We start from the raw sequence: 14,719 nt of genomic DNA on the forward strand, positions 1-14,719 counted from the left end.
TAAATGGTCATTTACTGCACTGAACCCCTACCATAATGTGTATTTTCTGTGCCCAGATTTAACTTAGAACCTATAACTATAGACAGTGGAATGAGACGGGGCACCAGAGACATTAAGCAGTTACAGTTTGTTAAACATATATTTTATTGAAAAGTATGGTATACTGCATGGGAGGCTAGCAATAGTACAGGTTATGAATTACAATCAACAGTTGGTCAAAGATAATAGACAAAAGAATTTGACATGATAGATGGGAAATCCCCCACAAGCACCATTATTGGGGGATACCCACAAAAACTAAGCACCCCTGGGATTTAAGAAGAGAGGACTGCAGGAGATATCTACGATGTCTGCCACTGTTCTTCCATATACAAACGTAGGAGCACAAAAGCACAACGCCATCTTTACATGGTGCAAGGCATTCTAGCCTATGGGCTACATGTCGCAAAAGTTACCGGGAGAGGAATGTGCAGGATCCCTGTCCGGTACTCTTCACTAGCACATGTGTAGTACGCACAGCGATCGCTTTACTGTTTTTGGGGGTTTTTTTAAGACAAATTTTATTGCGAGGATGAGAAGCAACACAAAAACAACCTGCACAGAGGTCTGGAAATGAAAAAGTGACACAACAGTAGAACATATAAGACCACCAAATTATCAAATATACATATCAACAGACAAAAAGTCGTGTGTCCACAAAACGACAGTCTCACCCAATTTTTAAATTAAAACATAGCATCAGAAAAGAAGAAAAAGGGTGTGTAGAGAAGAGACTAAAAGAGAAGAGAAGGGGAAAAAAGGAAGGGAAGAAAAGGAGGGGAGGAGACTCAGCTGAACCACCTACATATAAGTAGCACAGGGCACAAATCACGGAAATCCTGGCCTAACTCAGAAAGTTCAATTAAATGCAGGGGCGGGACCTGAAAGTGAGACGTCCAGGGGTCCCATATTTTAGTAAAACTCTTGGAGGAGCCCCGCAGAATACTGGTCATATTGTTCCATAGAGTGAATGTGCCAAATATTAGCTATAATCTCCCTGACGGCAGGAGTCTCCGTTTTCTTCCATGCCAAAGCAATAGGGCACCTGGCTGCCAACACCATGTGGCAAAATAATTTATACTGATGATGAGTTGCATCGGGGACACGCACTGGCAGAAGAAAATGTTTGGGACTAAATGGGACTGAAATGCCGAGGATGGAGCTGGCAAGGGCACAAATCTCTTTTCAGGAGGGGACCAGTTTCGAACAAGTCCACCAAATATGTGAAAATGTTTCATTGTCTATCCTACAGCACCAACACAGACTGGAGATCTCTGGGTGCATTTTGTTTAACCTAGTGGGGACAAAACTATAAAACAACTTAAGGGCATTCTCTTTTAAATGCACACAGATAGAACTAGAGACCACATTAGAATATAGGTCCATCCAGTCTTCATCATCTAAGGTTTCCCCTAAGTCAGCCTCCCAAGCCCTTTCATGACAGTCCCTCTCCTGGGGCACGAAGATATGAGTTCCGTATACAGCATCGAAATAAGCCCTCTGGTGCTTGCTCCGCTAGGGGCTAGGGTCTAATATTAAGTCATGATATCTCCATAGAGGAAAAGTGCCGAATTTGCAATTATTGAAAAAAGGCCTTTTGGGGAATGGAACATTCGCTGTGGATATTGAAAATGTAGGGAAGGATGAATTTTGTGTGATATCGTTCAACAATATGATTCCACTGTCTTGCCAGCAGGCAAAATCACCTGGATTACAACCCGGTCGGAAATCAGGATTGTTAAACAGAAGAAGCGATCACTTTATATCTTACACATTGCAGGGATGTGCTCCTAGAGGTGTCCCTGTCCATATATGTGATTAATAGTAAATACCAGCGTTATGTGATTTCTTATTGCCGCGATATGCGGCTAAAATAAATTATAATTAGTGGAACCAAATCTCGATAATTGGTGAATATGCTGCTAAGTATAAAAAGAAAACATGCATCTTACAGGGTATATATACTGAAGTGCGTGTTTTTAGAAATGGAGATGTTGCCCATAGCAACCAATCAGATTCTACTTAACATTTAGCACCTTCTCGAATCTAATTGGTTGCTATGGGCCACAACTCCACTTCTAAAAACCCGCACTTTAGTAAATATACCCCGAAAAATTTTCCTAAAATGTACAACATATGTCTATACTTTCTTATTGCCTTTATACAGTTACGTTTTTTTTCCCAACATAGATAAAATCTGCAGCCATTTGACAATAGATGATCATAAAAGAGAGTCCGCATTGTATATAATGTGATTGGAAACGGCTTTCCTTTCTTAGTGCTGCTACTACAGTGTGCCCCTCAGCTGCGCACAGTGCAGGAAGCCATTTTTTGAGCTGAGCTGCTATTTATTAGGGGTGAGCAGGTTCGGATTTCTGAAATCCGAACCCCCCCGAGCCTCCCCGATCCGAGTCCGATCCGAATCAGGCTCGACTTTTCCCGCCTGACTCGGATCTGAAATCGAGGCAATACGTCATCATCCCGCCTTCCGAGTCTCGCGGGTTTTGGATCCTATATAAGGTACCCGCGTCGGCGCCATTTTCTCACTCGGCTGTGGACAGTGAAGAGGGAGGGTGGGAGTTAGGGCTGGCTGGGCTGTGTAGTGTAGTGTAGAGTAGTATTGTGCTGTGCTGTGCTGTGCTGTCCACTACTTCAAAGTCCATAGGGGCTGGCTGTGTTGTGCTGTGCTGCTGTTGTTAATAGGGGCTGTGTCCACTACTTCAAAGTCCATAGGGGCTGGCTGGACTGTGTTGTGCAGTCAGTTCTCCATAGGGGCTGTGTCCACTCCAAAGTCCTGTGCAGTGTCCCAGTCCTAAAGGGGTGCTGTAGTGTTGTCCAGGGGGTGCTCTGTCCATCAGGGGTGCTCCCCCCAAGTGCTAAAAAAATAATATATTTTCTGTGTTTGTGAATTGTGTGCGCAGTAGCCGCACGTGCATCAACAAAGTAGTGCCAAGCGTGTGCCTGTGTCATAAGTAAAGGGCCGGCTGGCTTGACCGTTAAAGGGTGCTGTAACCCCCAAAGTACACTCCAGTCCAAACCAAAAAAAAAATTATTTTCTGTGTTTGTGAATTGTGTGTGCAGTAGCCGCACGTGCATCAACAAAGTAGTGCCAAGCGTGCGCCTGTGTCATAAGTAAAGGGCCGGCTGGCTTGACCGTTAAAGGGTGCTGTAACCCCCGAAAGTACACTCCAGTCCAAACCAAAAAAAAAATTATTTTCTGTGTTTGTGAATTGTGTGCGCAGTAGCCGCACGTGCATCAACAAAGTAGTGCCAAGCGTGCGCCTGTGTCATAAGTAAAGGGCCGGCTGGCTTGACCGTTAAAGGGTGCTGTAACCCCCAAAGTACACTCCAGTCCAAACCAAAAAAAAAATTATTTTCTGTGTTTGTGAATTGTGTGCGCAGTAGCCGCACGTGCATCAACAAAGTAGTGCCTGTGTCATAAGTAAAGGGCCGGCTGGCTTGACCGTTAAAGGGTTCTGTAACCCCCAAAGTACACTCCAAACCAAAAAAATATATATTTTCTGTGTTTGTGACTTGTGTGCACTGTGGCTGCACGTGCATCAACAAAGGAGCAGCGCCAAGCGTGCGCCTGTGTCCCATAAGTAAAGAGCCGGCTGGCTCATTTCTTAAAGGGTGGTGTAACCCACAAAGTGCACTACTCTCCAGCAAAAATAAAAAAATATTTTCTGTGTTTGTGTGTGCTTTAGCCGCACGTATATATATCAATATAACATAAATGGAGGACCAAACTTTCTCTGATAAAAATAAAATAGGGAAAGATCAAGAACCACTTCCTCCTAGTGCTGTTGCTGCTGCTGGGAGTTGTTCATCATCCCAGAGAGGAAGTAGGAACATCACTACTTTTACTAAACAATTGACCCTCCAACAGTCCCTAGCGATGAGGATGAAGTACGACAGCAGTCATCCTGAAGCAAAACGTATAACTGAGGCCTTGACTGCTATGTTGGTGTTAGACGTGCGTCCGGTATCCGACATTAGTGCAGTGGGATTTAGACAATTGATGGAGGTAGTGTGTCCTCGGTTCCAAATCCCGTCTAGATTCCACCTGCATCCTCAAAGCAGCAGCGACAAGCGTGCGTCTGTTAAAGGGTGGTGACACCCTCAAAGTGTGCTACACAAACAATTAAAATATTGTTCTTTTTTTTTCTGTCTTTGTGAATTGTGTGGGCTGTAGCCGCACCTGCATCCTTAAAGCAGCAGCGACAAGCGTGCGTCTGTCTGTTAAAGGGTGGTGTAACCCTCAAAGTGTGCTACACAAACAATAAAAATATTCTTTTTTTTTTTCTGTCTTTGTGAATTGTGTGGGCTGTAGCCACACTTGCATCCTCAAAGCAGCAGCGACAAGCGTGCGTCTGTCTGTTAAAGGGTGGTGTAACCCTCAAAGTGTGCTACACAAACAATAAAAATATTCTTCTTTTTTCTGTCTTTGTGAATTGTGTGGGCTGTAGCCGCACTTGCATCCTCAAAGCAGCAGCGACAAGCGTGCGTCTGTCTGTTAAAGGGTGGTGTAACCCTCAAAGTGTGCTCCACAAACAATAAAAATATTCTTTTTTTTTTTCTGTCTTTGTGAATTGTGTGGGCTGTAGCCGCACTTGAATCCTCAAAGCAGCAGCGACAAGCGTGCGTCTGTCTGTTAAAGGATTACATCGGTGACAGCATCCAAGTAGGCATGTCAGACAGTCCGTACCTGTACTGGCAGGAAAAAGAAGCAATTTGGAGGTCCCTGTACAAACTGGCTCTATTTTACCTGAGTTGCCCCCCCTCCAGTGTGTACTCCGAAAGAGTGTTTAGTGCAGCCGGGAACCTTGTCAGCGAAAGGCGTAGGAGGTTGCTTCCACAAAATGTGGAGAAGATGATGTTCATAAAATGAATTATCAACTCTTCCAGGGAGACCAGCCTCCAGAACGTACAGAGGGACCTGTGGTTCCAGCAGGGACGAATTAATACTCTGCGAGGATGAGGATGTACACACTGAAGAGGGTGAGGAATCGGTGGATGAGGAGGATGAGGATGACATCTTGCCTCCGTAGAGCCAGTTTGTGCAGGGACAGATAAATTGCCAGCTTGTTTTGTGGGGGCCCAAACGAACCAATCATTTCAGCCACAGTTGTGTGGCAGACCCTGGCGCTGAAATGATTGGTTTGTTAAAGTGTGCATGTCCTGTTTATACAACATAAGGGTGGGTGGGAGGGCCCAAGGACAATTCCATCTTGCACCTCTTTTTTTTCTTTGCATTATGTACAGTTTGGGGCCTAGTTTTTCAATGCCATCCTGTCTGCCACTGCAGTTTCACGCCTAGATGGGTCACGTGTTTGTGCCGCCCACTCGTGTCGCTTAGCATAGTCATCCAGCTACCTCGGAGCAACCTTTTGGACATAAAAACACTATTGTGAGGTATTCAGAATAGACTGGAAATGAGTGGAAATTAAGGTTATTGAGGTTAATAATAGCATAGGAGCAGAAAAACCTACAAATTCTGTGATTTTAGCTGTTTTTATGCTTTTTTTCAAAAAAATACAGATCCAAAACACAAAACCCAGAACCCAAAACACGGAAGGGTGGTTTTGGCAAAACCAATCCAGATCCAAAACACGAAGAAAGATCCAGATCCAAAACCAAAACACGAAAAGTGGCCGGTGCACACCCCTACTATTTATCTTATCTAGTCAGGACGACAGCACTGAAGTGTCTCATGCCTCAGTGACATCAGTTGTCCTTGTGCGCCCAATGGATCAAAAATTAATGTTGTGGCCCCTAAACCTCTTTATCTCATTCCAATAATTTCGCTCTGAACTGAGCTGCAAAACAAGTGACACCCGAATAATATTATGCATGGAACACCCTCGCTCTGCCACATCCAACCCTCAGCCGGTGCAAGGTGCCAAGGCGCAAACTGAGGTAAATGACCGACTCGAAGACGGTGTTGCAGTACATTACGAATGTGTTTCACTTCACAAATTACCTTCACAGTGTGTACAGTACAGTAGGTGACAGGTACATTTTAATTTAATGTTTATTTTGGAAAATAGGTAAATTATGCAGTATTCTATAAAAAAATGCTTAAATGAAGGGGAACAAGTGCTACAAGGAGCAAGAAGGAAATGTATGGGGAAGCGAATATTCTGTAGCTCCCTTTGTAGATTTACAACCACTCTTTTACCTGTCGTCACCAAAGCACCACTCTCTGGAGACTGGGTGCCACCAGGGGATGTCGCTGACGTGATTTCAACAGACCCAGAAGGAGTAGCTGGCGAGAATGGTATTGGAGAGGGTGTAGAGATTGCGGGCTCCACCATTATAATGTCTTCTGCATCCTCTGGGAAGAATGAAAAGTATGTAATTAAAAAAACTTGGATACATGAACTGTAATTCATATACAGGTGTGTATGACACCATCATCTTTCCAGTGTGATAGGAGCCTGACATCGATACTCTGTGCTGTTTGGGGATTCTGAGCCTAATTCAGAGTTGTATGCAAACCCAATAGTGTACGTACAGCTCCGATGGTTGCCGATCAGCGCATGTGCCATCTCTACTGTGCATGTGCCAATCTGTGTCTGCGACGACGGTTGCAGTGCCCCCATAGCAGCAGCATGTCAATAACCGTTTGGGGTCTGAGAAGGTGCGGCGATGGCCAGTGTCCCAGAAAACGGAGGCATGTAGGCTTTGTCATACTTACACACAGTCCCTATATGATCTCAGGGTGATTTGGTGAGGGGGAGGGACGGGGCTCATATATGATGTAATGTTCTAATTTGTGGCATTACATCATGGGGGCGGGGTTACAATTATGTGATTCATTACAAATCACTGCATCACACTCTATGGGAAAGTGGACAAAATGCAGGAAGATTACCCACTATCCCCTGACCATGGGGAACTCTCCAAAATCATCATTCTCTCTGAAATTCCAAGTAAGTAGGTAACTTTTAGTATGCTTATTACCTAGATAGAGCGGACTTGGAGGCAGCTGAAGTCATATTTAATAGATACTGCAATATAAATTTGCTGTAAATCATTAATATCACTAATGCTGGCCTTACACGCTACAATTATCGGGGCGATCCGCCTGATATCGGCGGATCGCCCCGATAATTGTAGCATGTGGGGGGGCGACTGAGGGTTAAATATTGCTCGGTCGGGCATGCCGGATTGTCCAGCATGCCCGTCCGATGTGATATTTCCCGGTAAACTGTCGGCCGCATCGGGCAGTGTATGCCCAGCCGCGGCCGACAGACAGACATTTCCTGTGTTCCTTCCTACGGAAGGTACAGGGAAATGTCTCCTCCCCCGGGGGCGGAGGCGGATGTCTGCCGAATACACTGAGAGAAATCTCACAGTGTATGCCGGTGACATCTGCGGCTGGCAGCCGGCCAGATAAAATGTCTGTCGGTCTGACAGGCATTTTGTCTGGCCGTGTATGCCCAGCATTAGACACACAGTACAAAATGTCACTGGACCCAGGTGACTTCAGAGACAGCATGCTCAACCTGCAGGATAGCTACAGCTACTATCTTGGTGATGGGCACACTTAAACCAATAGATCCCTGTTTAGTATACAAAAGAGCTAACATAACCTGGAAAATGGTTGTACTTGATTTTAATGCTTACATTGTTTAAAGCAGCAATCCCTCATGAGAGGTTTTTTTTTTCTTTTTAAACTTCGGAGAGGTAAGTATAAAAAAGTATGGGTGCAGGGAGTGCGGTGTGGGCCCCCTGGAACCAGGGGCCCGTGTGCACAGCCTGAACCCATTATAAATATGCCCCAGGATCAGAGAAATGTTCCAAAACCTCTCTGCTGACAATATCATGTGCCATGTGACTGTTGTCGCTATGGTAGTCCATGTCATTGTGCACAATTATATAACATTAATATCATCCTGAAAAAACAAACCAATGATGAATGATAAATACCAAGATTCATTACTGCTTTAATAAAAGGTAATAATTTGGTAACAAACTTACCACTGTGAGCTTCTCCTTTCATTGCCCTCATGAGCTCATTGGCTCTCTCCTGACAGTGTAAAGATTCCAACAAATACAGGACATAGTCATCAAACATTAGGTGAATGAGGTGGAATGAACCTGGTAGGAGCACAAAATCATAAATCTCAATCAGACCCTTCAACGTGACAGAGTAAGCTAAAAGAATAATTACAGAGCAACTGTCATGTAAGCATAGTGGAGGTAGCCATTTTGTGGGCTGCACCATTATCAGTGGGATTGAGGCTTTTTCATTTCATGAGAAGTACTGACATGACTGAGACACTGCATATGTAACATGGGGTGTATTGTTAGGCTAAATGTTCTTGAATACTGATACAACCCAAAATAGCTCTGTAGCGGTCATTAATGAAGCAAGTGGCTGAGGTGCAATACCACATCCTCAATGTGCTGTGGTGCGATTCGTTTTAAGCCAACAGGCATAGGCCTGTGGTGCAAGATGGCAGCGTTTTGTTTATTTTTTCACAGTGGAGTCAAGCAGAGTATTTAGGTCAAGTTTACTTAAGTTACTCAGGGCTCTATTTTCTACAATCTGCATATTGAATGCAGATTGTAGTGTGATATTAACGACTGAATTCGCATTGCGAATTCAGGCAATATCACAGGGATTTACTACATATCCCTTGCAGGGACAGAGCTTGCGATAAAGCTCTGTCCCTGCGAATCCCCTTCGGAGCCTTATCACTGTATTTTCGCAAAAAATACCGTGATTTAAGTGCCCGCGCATGCACCGAACGGTCGCCACTGCCACCCCCCCGGCGCTAAGCCCCGCCCCCCACGATCGCGGACCCCCGACCCCCTGCGACCCCCCTCTCCCTTAATTACACTTACCTGCATGCTCCGGGACTCCGGTGATGTTCTCCATGCCTCCGGTCAAGTGATCTCCCATACTGCACTGGGCCCCGATCACCTGATGACCGGGCAGCAGTGTACTATGGGAGACCAGCTGACCGGAGGGGAGTCACCACCGGTCCCTGGAGTCAGGTAAGTACATTTTTTTTTTTACCATTTTCTTTTTCTTTTTTTTGCAGTGATCAGCTTGTGGTCTGTTTAGACCACACAGCTGATTACTGGGACCAACTCCCGGCTCTGCTCTGCCCGTTAGAGCAAAGCAGGAGTCCGGTAACCGGGGGAGACCATGGATAACACCACCACCAGGTGGCGTTATTATCACAGGGCTTTCCCCGATATTTTTTCACATTTTATTTTTAGTAACTCTGGTCGGATCACATTTCCCATTACAATTATGGGAAATGCGATCTGCTTACTAAAAATAAGTGATACTTAGGGGTTGGAGTAGAATTTTACGAATTCTACTCCAATTGCCCTATAATAACTATAGGTGATACTAAAATAATGTGAAAAGGGTGTGAAAACACCCTTTTTCACTTTATTTTAGTCAAAATAATGTTAATAAATAGAGCCCTATAAGTGGTGCACATTCAATGCGCTTTGTAAATGAACAAAGCCTTCCTGAATGCATCATATCATTATTATACTTTTTCTTTTTATACTATAATGTTATAAGCAGGGGTGTATTTATAATGGGTGCAGGGTGTGTGGGGCACATGGGCCCCTGGGTCCAGGGGGGGCTCGCACCGCACACCCTGCACCCATATTATACTTACTTCTCCGGAGCCACATGTCTGCGCCAGTGTCTGTGCTGTAAAAAACAGCTAGAAAATGGTCGCCGTGGCCATTTTCCCATTATTTGCGCATGCGCAGTACAGGGAAAATGGACGCCATGGCCATTTTTCCGGTGACCTGTGCATGCGCTATAGACTCTGGGCACACTCTAGTGCCCAGAGTCTATAAGTGCGGCGCAGGCCACGCACTGCCCCGCTCAGTGTGCTGTCGGTTGGAGGGGGCCTGCAAGGGAGACTGCACCCGGGCCCCCTCCTCTCTAGAAACGCCCCTGGTCATAAGCTATATAAACAGGGCCAGAACAGGGCTGTATTGCGCCCTGTACCGACTGCCCCCTGAGCATGTGACATCACAACATGACAAGAAGGAGGTGGGACTGCTGTAACAGTGAGAAGTAAGTTGAGAGACCCAGAGAGTACTAAGGACACTCCGAGGTGGCTTGACATGGGACTGGTGACTATCTGAGTGCCTGTAGCACCTTAAGGACACTCCAGATGATTACTATGTAGGCTGGTGGATGCCGTACCCTGCATGCCAAATACAGATGCCAGGGGCAACGATGGTGCTGCACCCTGGACAGCAGCACCGCTCAACCATCCCTACAGTAGTTATGTTCCTGTATATAAATATCTTATTATGAATATTTGCCCATCAGTGTAAGTGCACAATGTCAGTGATGATTGTGGAGGTGGTACCTGGTATGTAGATTGGGTGCACGGCACAGTAGTGGAGGATATCCTGGCCCTGGGTTATGAATCCCTGTGGAGTAATGCTTTAGAAGGGAAGATGCATCAAACCTTAAAAGAAGAGAAGCGGCCAAATAGCAACCAATCAGCTTCTAGCTATCATTTAAATAGTACCTGCTATAAAATGATAGCTAGAAGCTGGCTGGTTGCTATGAATAACTTATCCACCTGCCCTCTTCAGAAGATTTGGTACATCTACCCCTTAGGGGTCTATTTACTAAGCTGTGTTAGGAGATAATGTGAACGGTGATAATGTACCAGCCAATCAGCTCCTAACTGCCATTTTTCAAACACAGTCTGTGACATGACAGTTAGGAGCTGACTGGCTGGCACCCTATCACCATTCACTTTATCTCCTAAAACAGCTTAGTAAATAGACCCCTCTATCTTAAAATGTTCTACTCCTACACATACCTGTACCTGGATGTCTGACTGAGCATCCTCAAATAATATTCACCTTTCAGCTCTTGAATGGTTGACATTTAGAATAGATAGATAGATAGATAGATAGATAGATAGATATAGTTAGTAACATACCAAAGCTTGGTGCACTGTGTAACGTCATATCCCGAATGACTCTTGTACCAAAGCAAGACCAGATCAAGAGGAACTGTTGTGCCACCCTCTTCAATAAGCCAGGTTTTTTGGATGCTACCTAGAAAAGTAATCAAAAGTAAGCGTAGTACAACAAGCAAAGGTATAATTATACTAAGTACCTTCAGTGCCCATGAAATATATTTTTTTTAAATCTATTTGTATGTCACCAAACATAAATGAGGGATTTCTGATCAACTAGTACAGTCCATGGATTCCAAATCCCCTCATATCATAATTTGATTTCTGCAATACGTACTATACAGGACTATTAAGGCTCAGGCTCATTAAAGCGCTGTTCAGTGAAAATATGTTTTTGTTTCTTTTCTTTTTTTTTGTATTTGGTGGCCATTCTCTGCTCCATGCCCATTTATCAGATTCATACCGTTTATTGAAAGACACAGCTTGGGCCACATAGGCATGATTCTGTTGCCCAATTTAGTCCAAATTGCCCCAAATTTGACATTTGGCAACCGCAACCGCTGTGTGAGCCGGCTGATCAGCCTGGCTGTCAATTGGTCAGATGTGTCCAATTAGGCTAAACTACATGGCTGGCGACCAGATCTAAATATGCATGTTCATATGTGATCTTTATACGACAGATGTATTTCCTTTGCCTTAGATTTATCTGCGGTCATTGAAACACACAAAATGATAAGAGATGTCAGCACAGCATGCAGGGACTATAAGGGAGATGTATCCAACCGTCTAAAAATGACAGGCGGAGAAGTTGACCCATAGCAACCAATCAGCTTCTAGCTATCATTGCTATAATACATTCTATAAGACAACTGTATTGCTGATATCCTTTTTACTATTGCTTTATAGTTATATACTGCATTAAATAATACATATGTCAGCTTACTTTTACAACACATCTGTCCACCATGGAATCCAGCCAATCAATGTATGATTCAATTGGGGATTGTTCTTCTAATAAATGATCAAACTCCTGATACACTGCAAAAATCAAACATTAGCAGATCAGGTTTATAAACTTGTACACTACGCCATGTCACTAGTAGCACAAAAAACACCCAGGTACACATGACAAAGAAGCAAAACCGGTCCCATTAAACATAAGGACCCTCATTAGTATTTAACACGCCTAAAAGCAATGAGTTTAGCCACGCAAATCATCTAAACCCGTCTAAAGGAATGGATAGGGCCCACAAAACACAGTTAGGACCCCCAAACAATGGACTTTGTACACATTTCTTCTTGCACCTCAGCAGGCTGCGAGAAGAAATGTGCCCCTCCGCGGCTTTAGGTATCCGGACGGAGTAACAATTGAATTGCTCCATCGGGTGCCTATTCGTATAGACCCCCAGCATGGACCCATGGTACAACAACAGAAACACATGATTAGATTAAAACATTACTATTGAAAGGAAAGTATAAACAATCACTTATGATCTATCAGCTTGGGACTTTCTCACGGTAATAATGGCATTTACTATCTTTTTTTTTACAAAAGCTTTCAGGAGAAATCTGATGGGCCATTGAGACTTACTGGATGGCCACAGAGGCTAACTATAGTGCCTGTGCAATGCTGAAGGCAAGTGCAGCATGAAGTGTAGGGTAGAAAGTAGCAATTGTAGGGAAGAAAGAAGCCATTGCCCTCCTATTGCCTTTGCCAGCTGTCCTTTGATGGAAGAGAAGTCCTGGATGAATTGCTTCTCTACCAATTCTCTTCGGTAGCCATTTGTAATACTGATCCTTAATTGTAGCAATGTAAAGTGATTTCTAGTTTTCTAGGGCAGTCAGTTGAGTAGGTTCTAGACACTGACCTTCACTCACAAGCAAATACCTGCTTCGCTAAGCATTGTCCATATATTCAATCATTTGTGCCTTAAACCCAACATAAACTAACTATGAATGACGCCAAAGGCGATAGATAAATACAATAGAAAGAGCCATATAATAAATTGAGATAATATAAGTTAATAATTCTCCACTCTAAATCCCTGTAGTCATACATTGTGTCGCTTACACAATGAGCCAACATTCATGAGAAAGCAGCATATTAATTCACTATTTCAATAGTGTTGGTCATGACGCAGGTATATTTTTCATGACATCACTTGTTCTGGGTTTGTATTCTTATAACCATACAACAAATGCTTTTTAACAGACCTGAAACCTGTCTGTAATGTGGAATAATGAGGGCTGTTGCTCCCTATTGGGCATGAAAATATCATACAGTAGGGACCAAACAGGAAGTGCTTCCCTATTCGCAAACACTGCTGATATGGAAGTACATTTTAGTCGCTGTGGAGTAATGGCAAAACTTAACAAGTAGGTTATGTAGAAAGAATGACGTTAAAGTTACCTTATACTCTTCAAAACCATTATAAAGATGTAAGTTTAAAATCTCTCTCATTCTTACAGATCAGTAGATATGAAGTCTGGTAATGTAGAGCATAATGTATTGTATTGCTTACACTGGATAATGAGTTTCCTGTGTTCATCTCTGGAGTCCTCTATAGTATAAAGACTTTGTTTGGTAATACTATTAAGGTCAACATTCCTCCAGTCTTCCAGCATCTGAAAAGTGATATCAGCGCTGTGTATTACGGTCCGTGACGCCTGCAATTCACATAAATTCATTAAAACGGAAATAAATAAGAGACATACTGTAAGTATTAACTATACATTTAGGTATCAGAAGTGCAAAAAAATACTGGAAAGTCCACAGTGCATTATGGGCAGGAGGAGCATGAGCAGTGCAGAAGTGCCTCTGGTACAGCCTACCCACCTACACATGCTCAAATAAACCCACACAGCTGTGTCACTGGATGTGAAAGGCCACACAGGTGTTTTAGTAATATAACAATAGAATAAACATAAATACAAAAATACAATGACACATAACACAACATTGAAACTCCCCCAGCTGTAAATGACAACTCTGAAAGGAATCCCGCACCACTGTGGGATTTTGTCCATGGTAACCAAACCGTGTGCTACTTACGATTCACGTACTCCAGAGAATCAACCTGTCAGACACTACACTGCTGTGGCTTTAAATGGTTGACTTATCCTAAGGACTGCTAAGCATCCCTTTTCCCAACCATAACAAAACAGCCCAAATTAAAGACTCCCACTCGCCTGAGCAGACTTAACCCTAGCCTCAAACATCTCCCAACCTAGTCATGGTCCCTTAAAACAAAATGACATAGCTTATAAAAAATACTATATATTTGCACTTAACTAGATATTCTAGGGCTGGGCGCCAATTTCCCATCTACTATAATGTGCTGAGCATTGTTTAGCAACAGCTAAAGGGATGCAGATTTCATGTATGTACTAGGTGACCCTGGTGAGAAACCCAAACATAACCCAATGCCCTAACAGATGCAGGGAGTTTCTTTCAGACAAACGTTGTGTTGATATCACTTTTCTCAACTATGCATGCCACAGCTCTGCGTTTCAATGGAGGGGGAGGTGTTATTTCATTTATGTTTTTTTTTTGCAAATAGATAACTGATGTCAGTCATTTCTGGAGGACACTCACCTGGCATAGATGGTTTAATGATGTCTGCCTTCGAAGGATTTGTGAAAACCTTTTAGACACTAGCAGGAAATGAGATGAATAAAAATGAGATTTAGTTACCTAGGAGATTAGTCAAATCACGTTAATATAAATACGTCCCTATTCTTCGGTGTGC

The 14,719-nt window shown here is 43.6% G+C and overlaps 2 protein-coding genes across 4 annotated transcripts in view; one reads left to right on the forward strand and one right to left on the reverse strand.

The window, feature by feature from the left end:
• RFX4 (regulatory factor X4) overlaps positions 1–14,719 on the reverse strand; it is a 122,733-nt gene that overhangs the window by 15,463 nt on the left and 92,551 nt on the right. For all 3 annotated transcript variants that reach the window (XM_088478928.1, XM_088478927.1, XM_088478929.1), the window contains 6 exons: positions 14,566–14,624; positions 13,493–13,637; positions 11,914–12,008; positions 10,992–11,109; positions 8,026–8,145; positions 6,221–6,376 (listed from right to left, as the gene is read on the reverse strand). In XM_088478928.1, the coding sequence (XP_088335054.1) occupies positions 6,221–6,376; positions 8,026–8,145; positions 10,992–11,109; positions 11,914–12,008; positions 13,493–13,637; positions 14,566–14,624 (693 nt within the window). The remainder of the gene's footprint in view (positions 1–6,220; positions 6,377–8,025; positions 8,146–10,991; positions 11,110–11,913; positions 12,009–13,492; positions 13,638–14,565; positions 14,625–14,719) is intronic.
• LOC148517249 (uncharacterized) overlaps positions 1–14,719 on the forward strand; it is a 270,769-nt gene that overhangs the window by 12,605 nt on the left and 243,445 nt on the right. The window lies entirely within an intron of this gene.

This window comes from Taudactylus pleione, unplaced genomic scaffold (genome assembly GCF_031769625.1).
Source record: "Taudactylus pleione unplaced genomic scaffold, aTauple2 ptg000225l, whole genome shotgun sequence".
Lineage (NCBI taxonomy): Eukaryota > Metazoa > Chordata > Amphibia > Anura > Myobatrachidae > Taudactylus > Taudactylus pleione.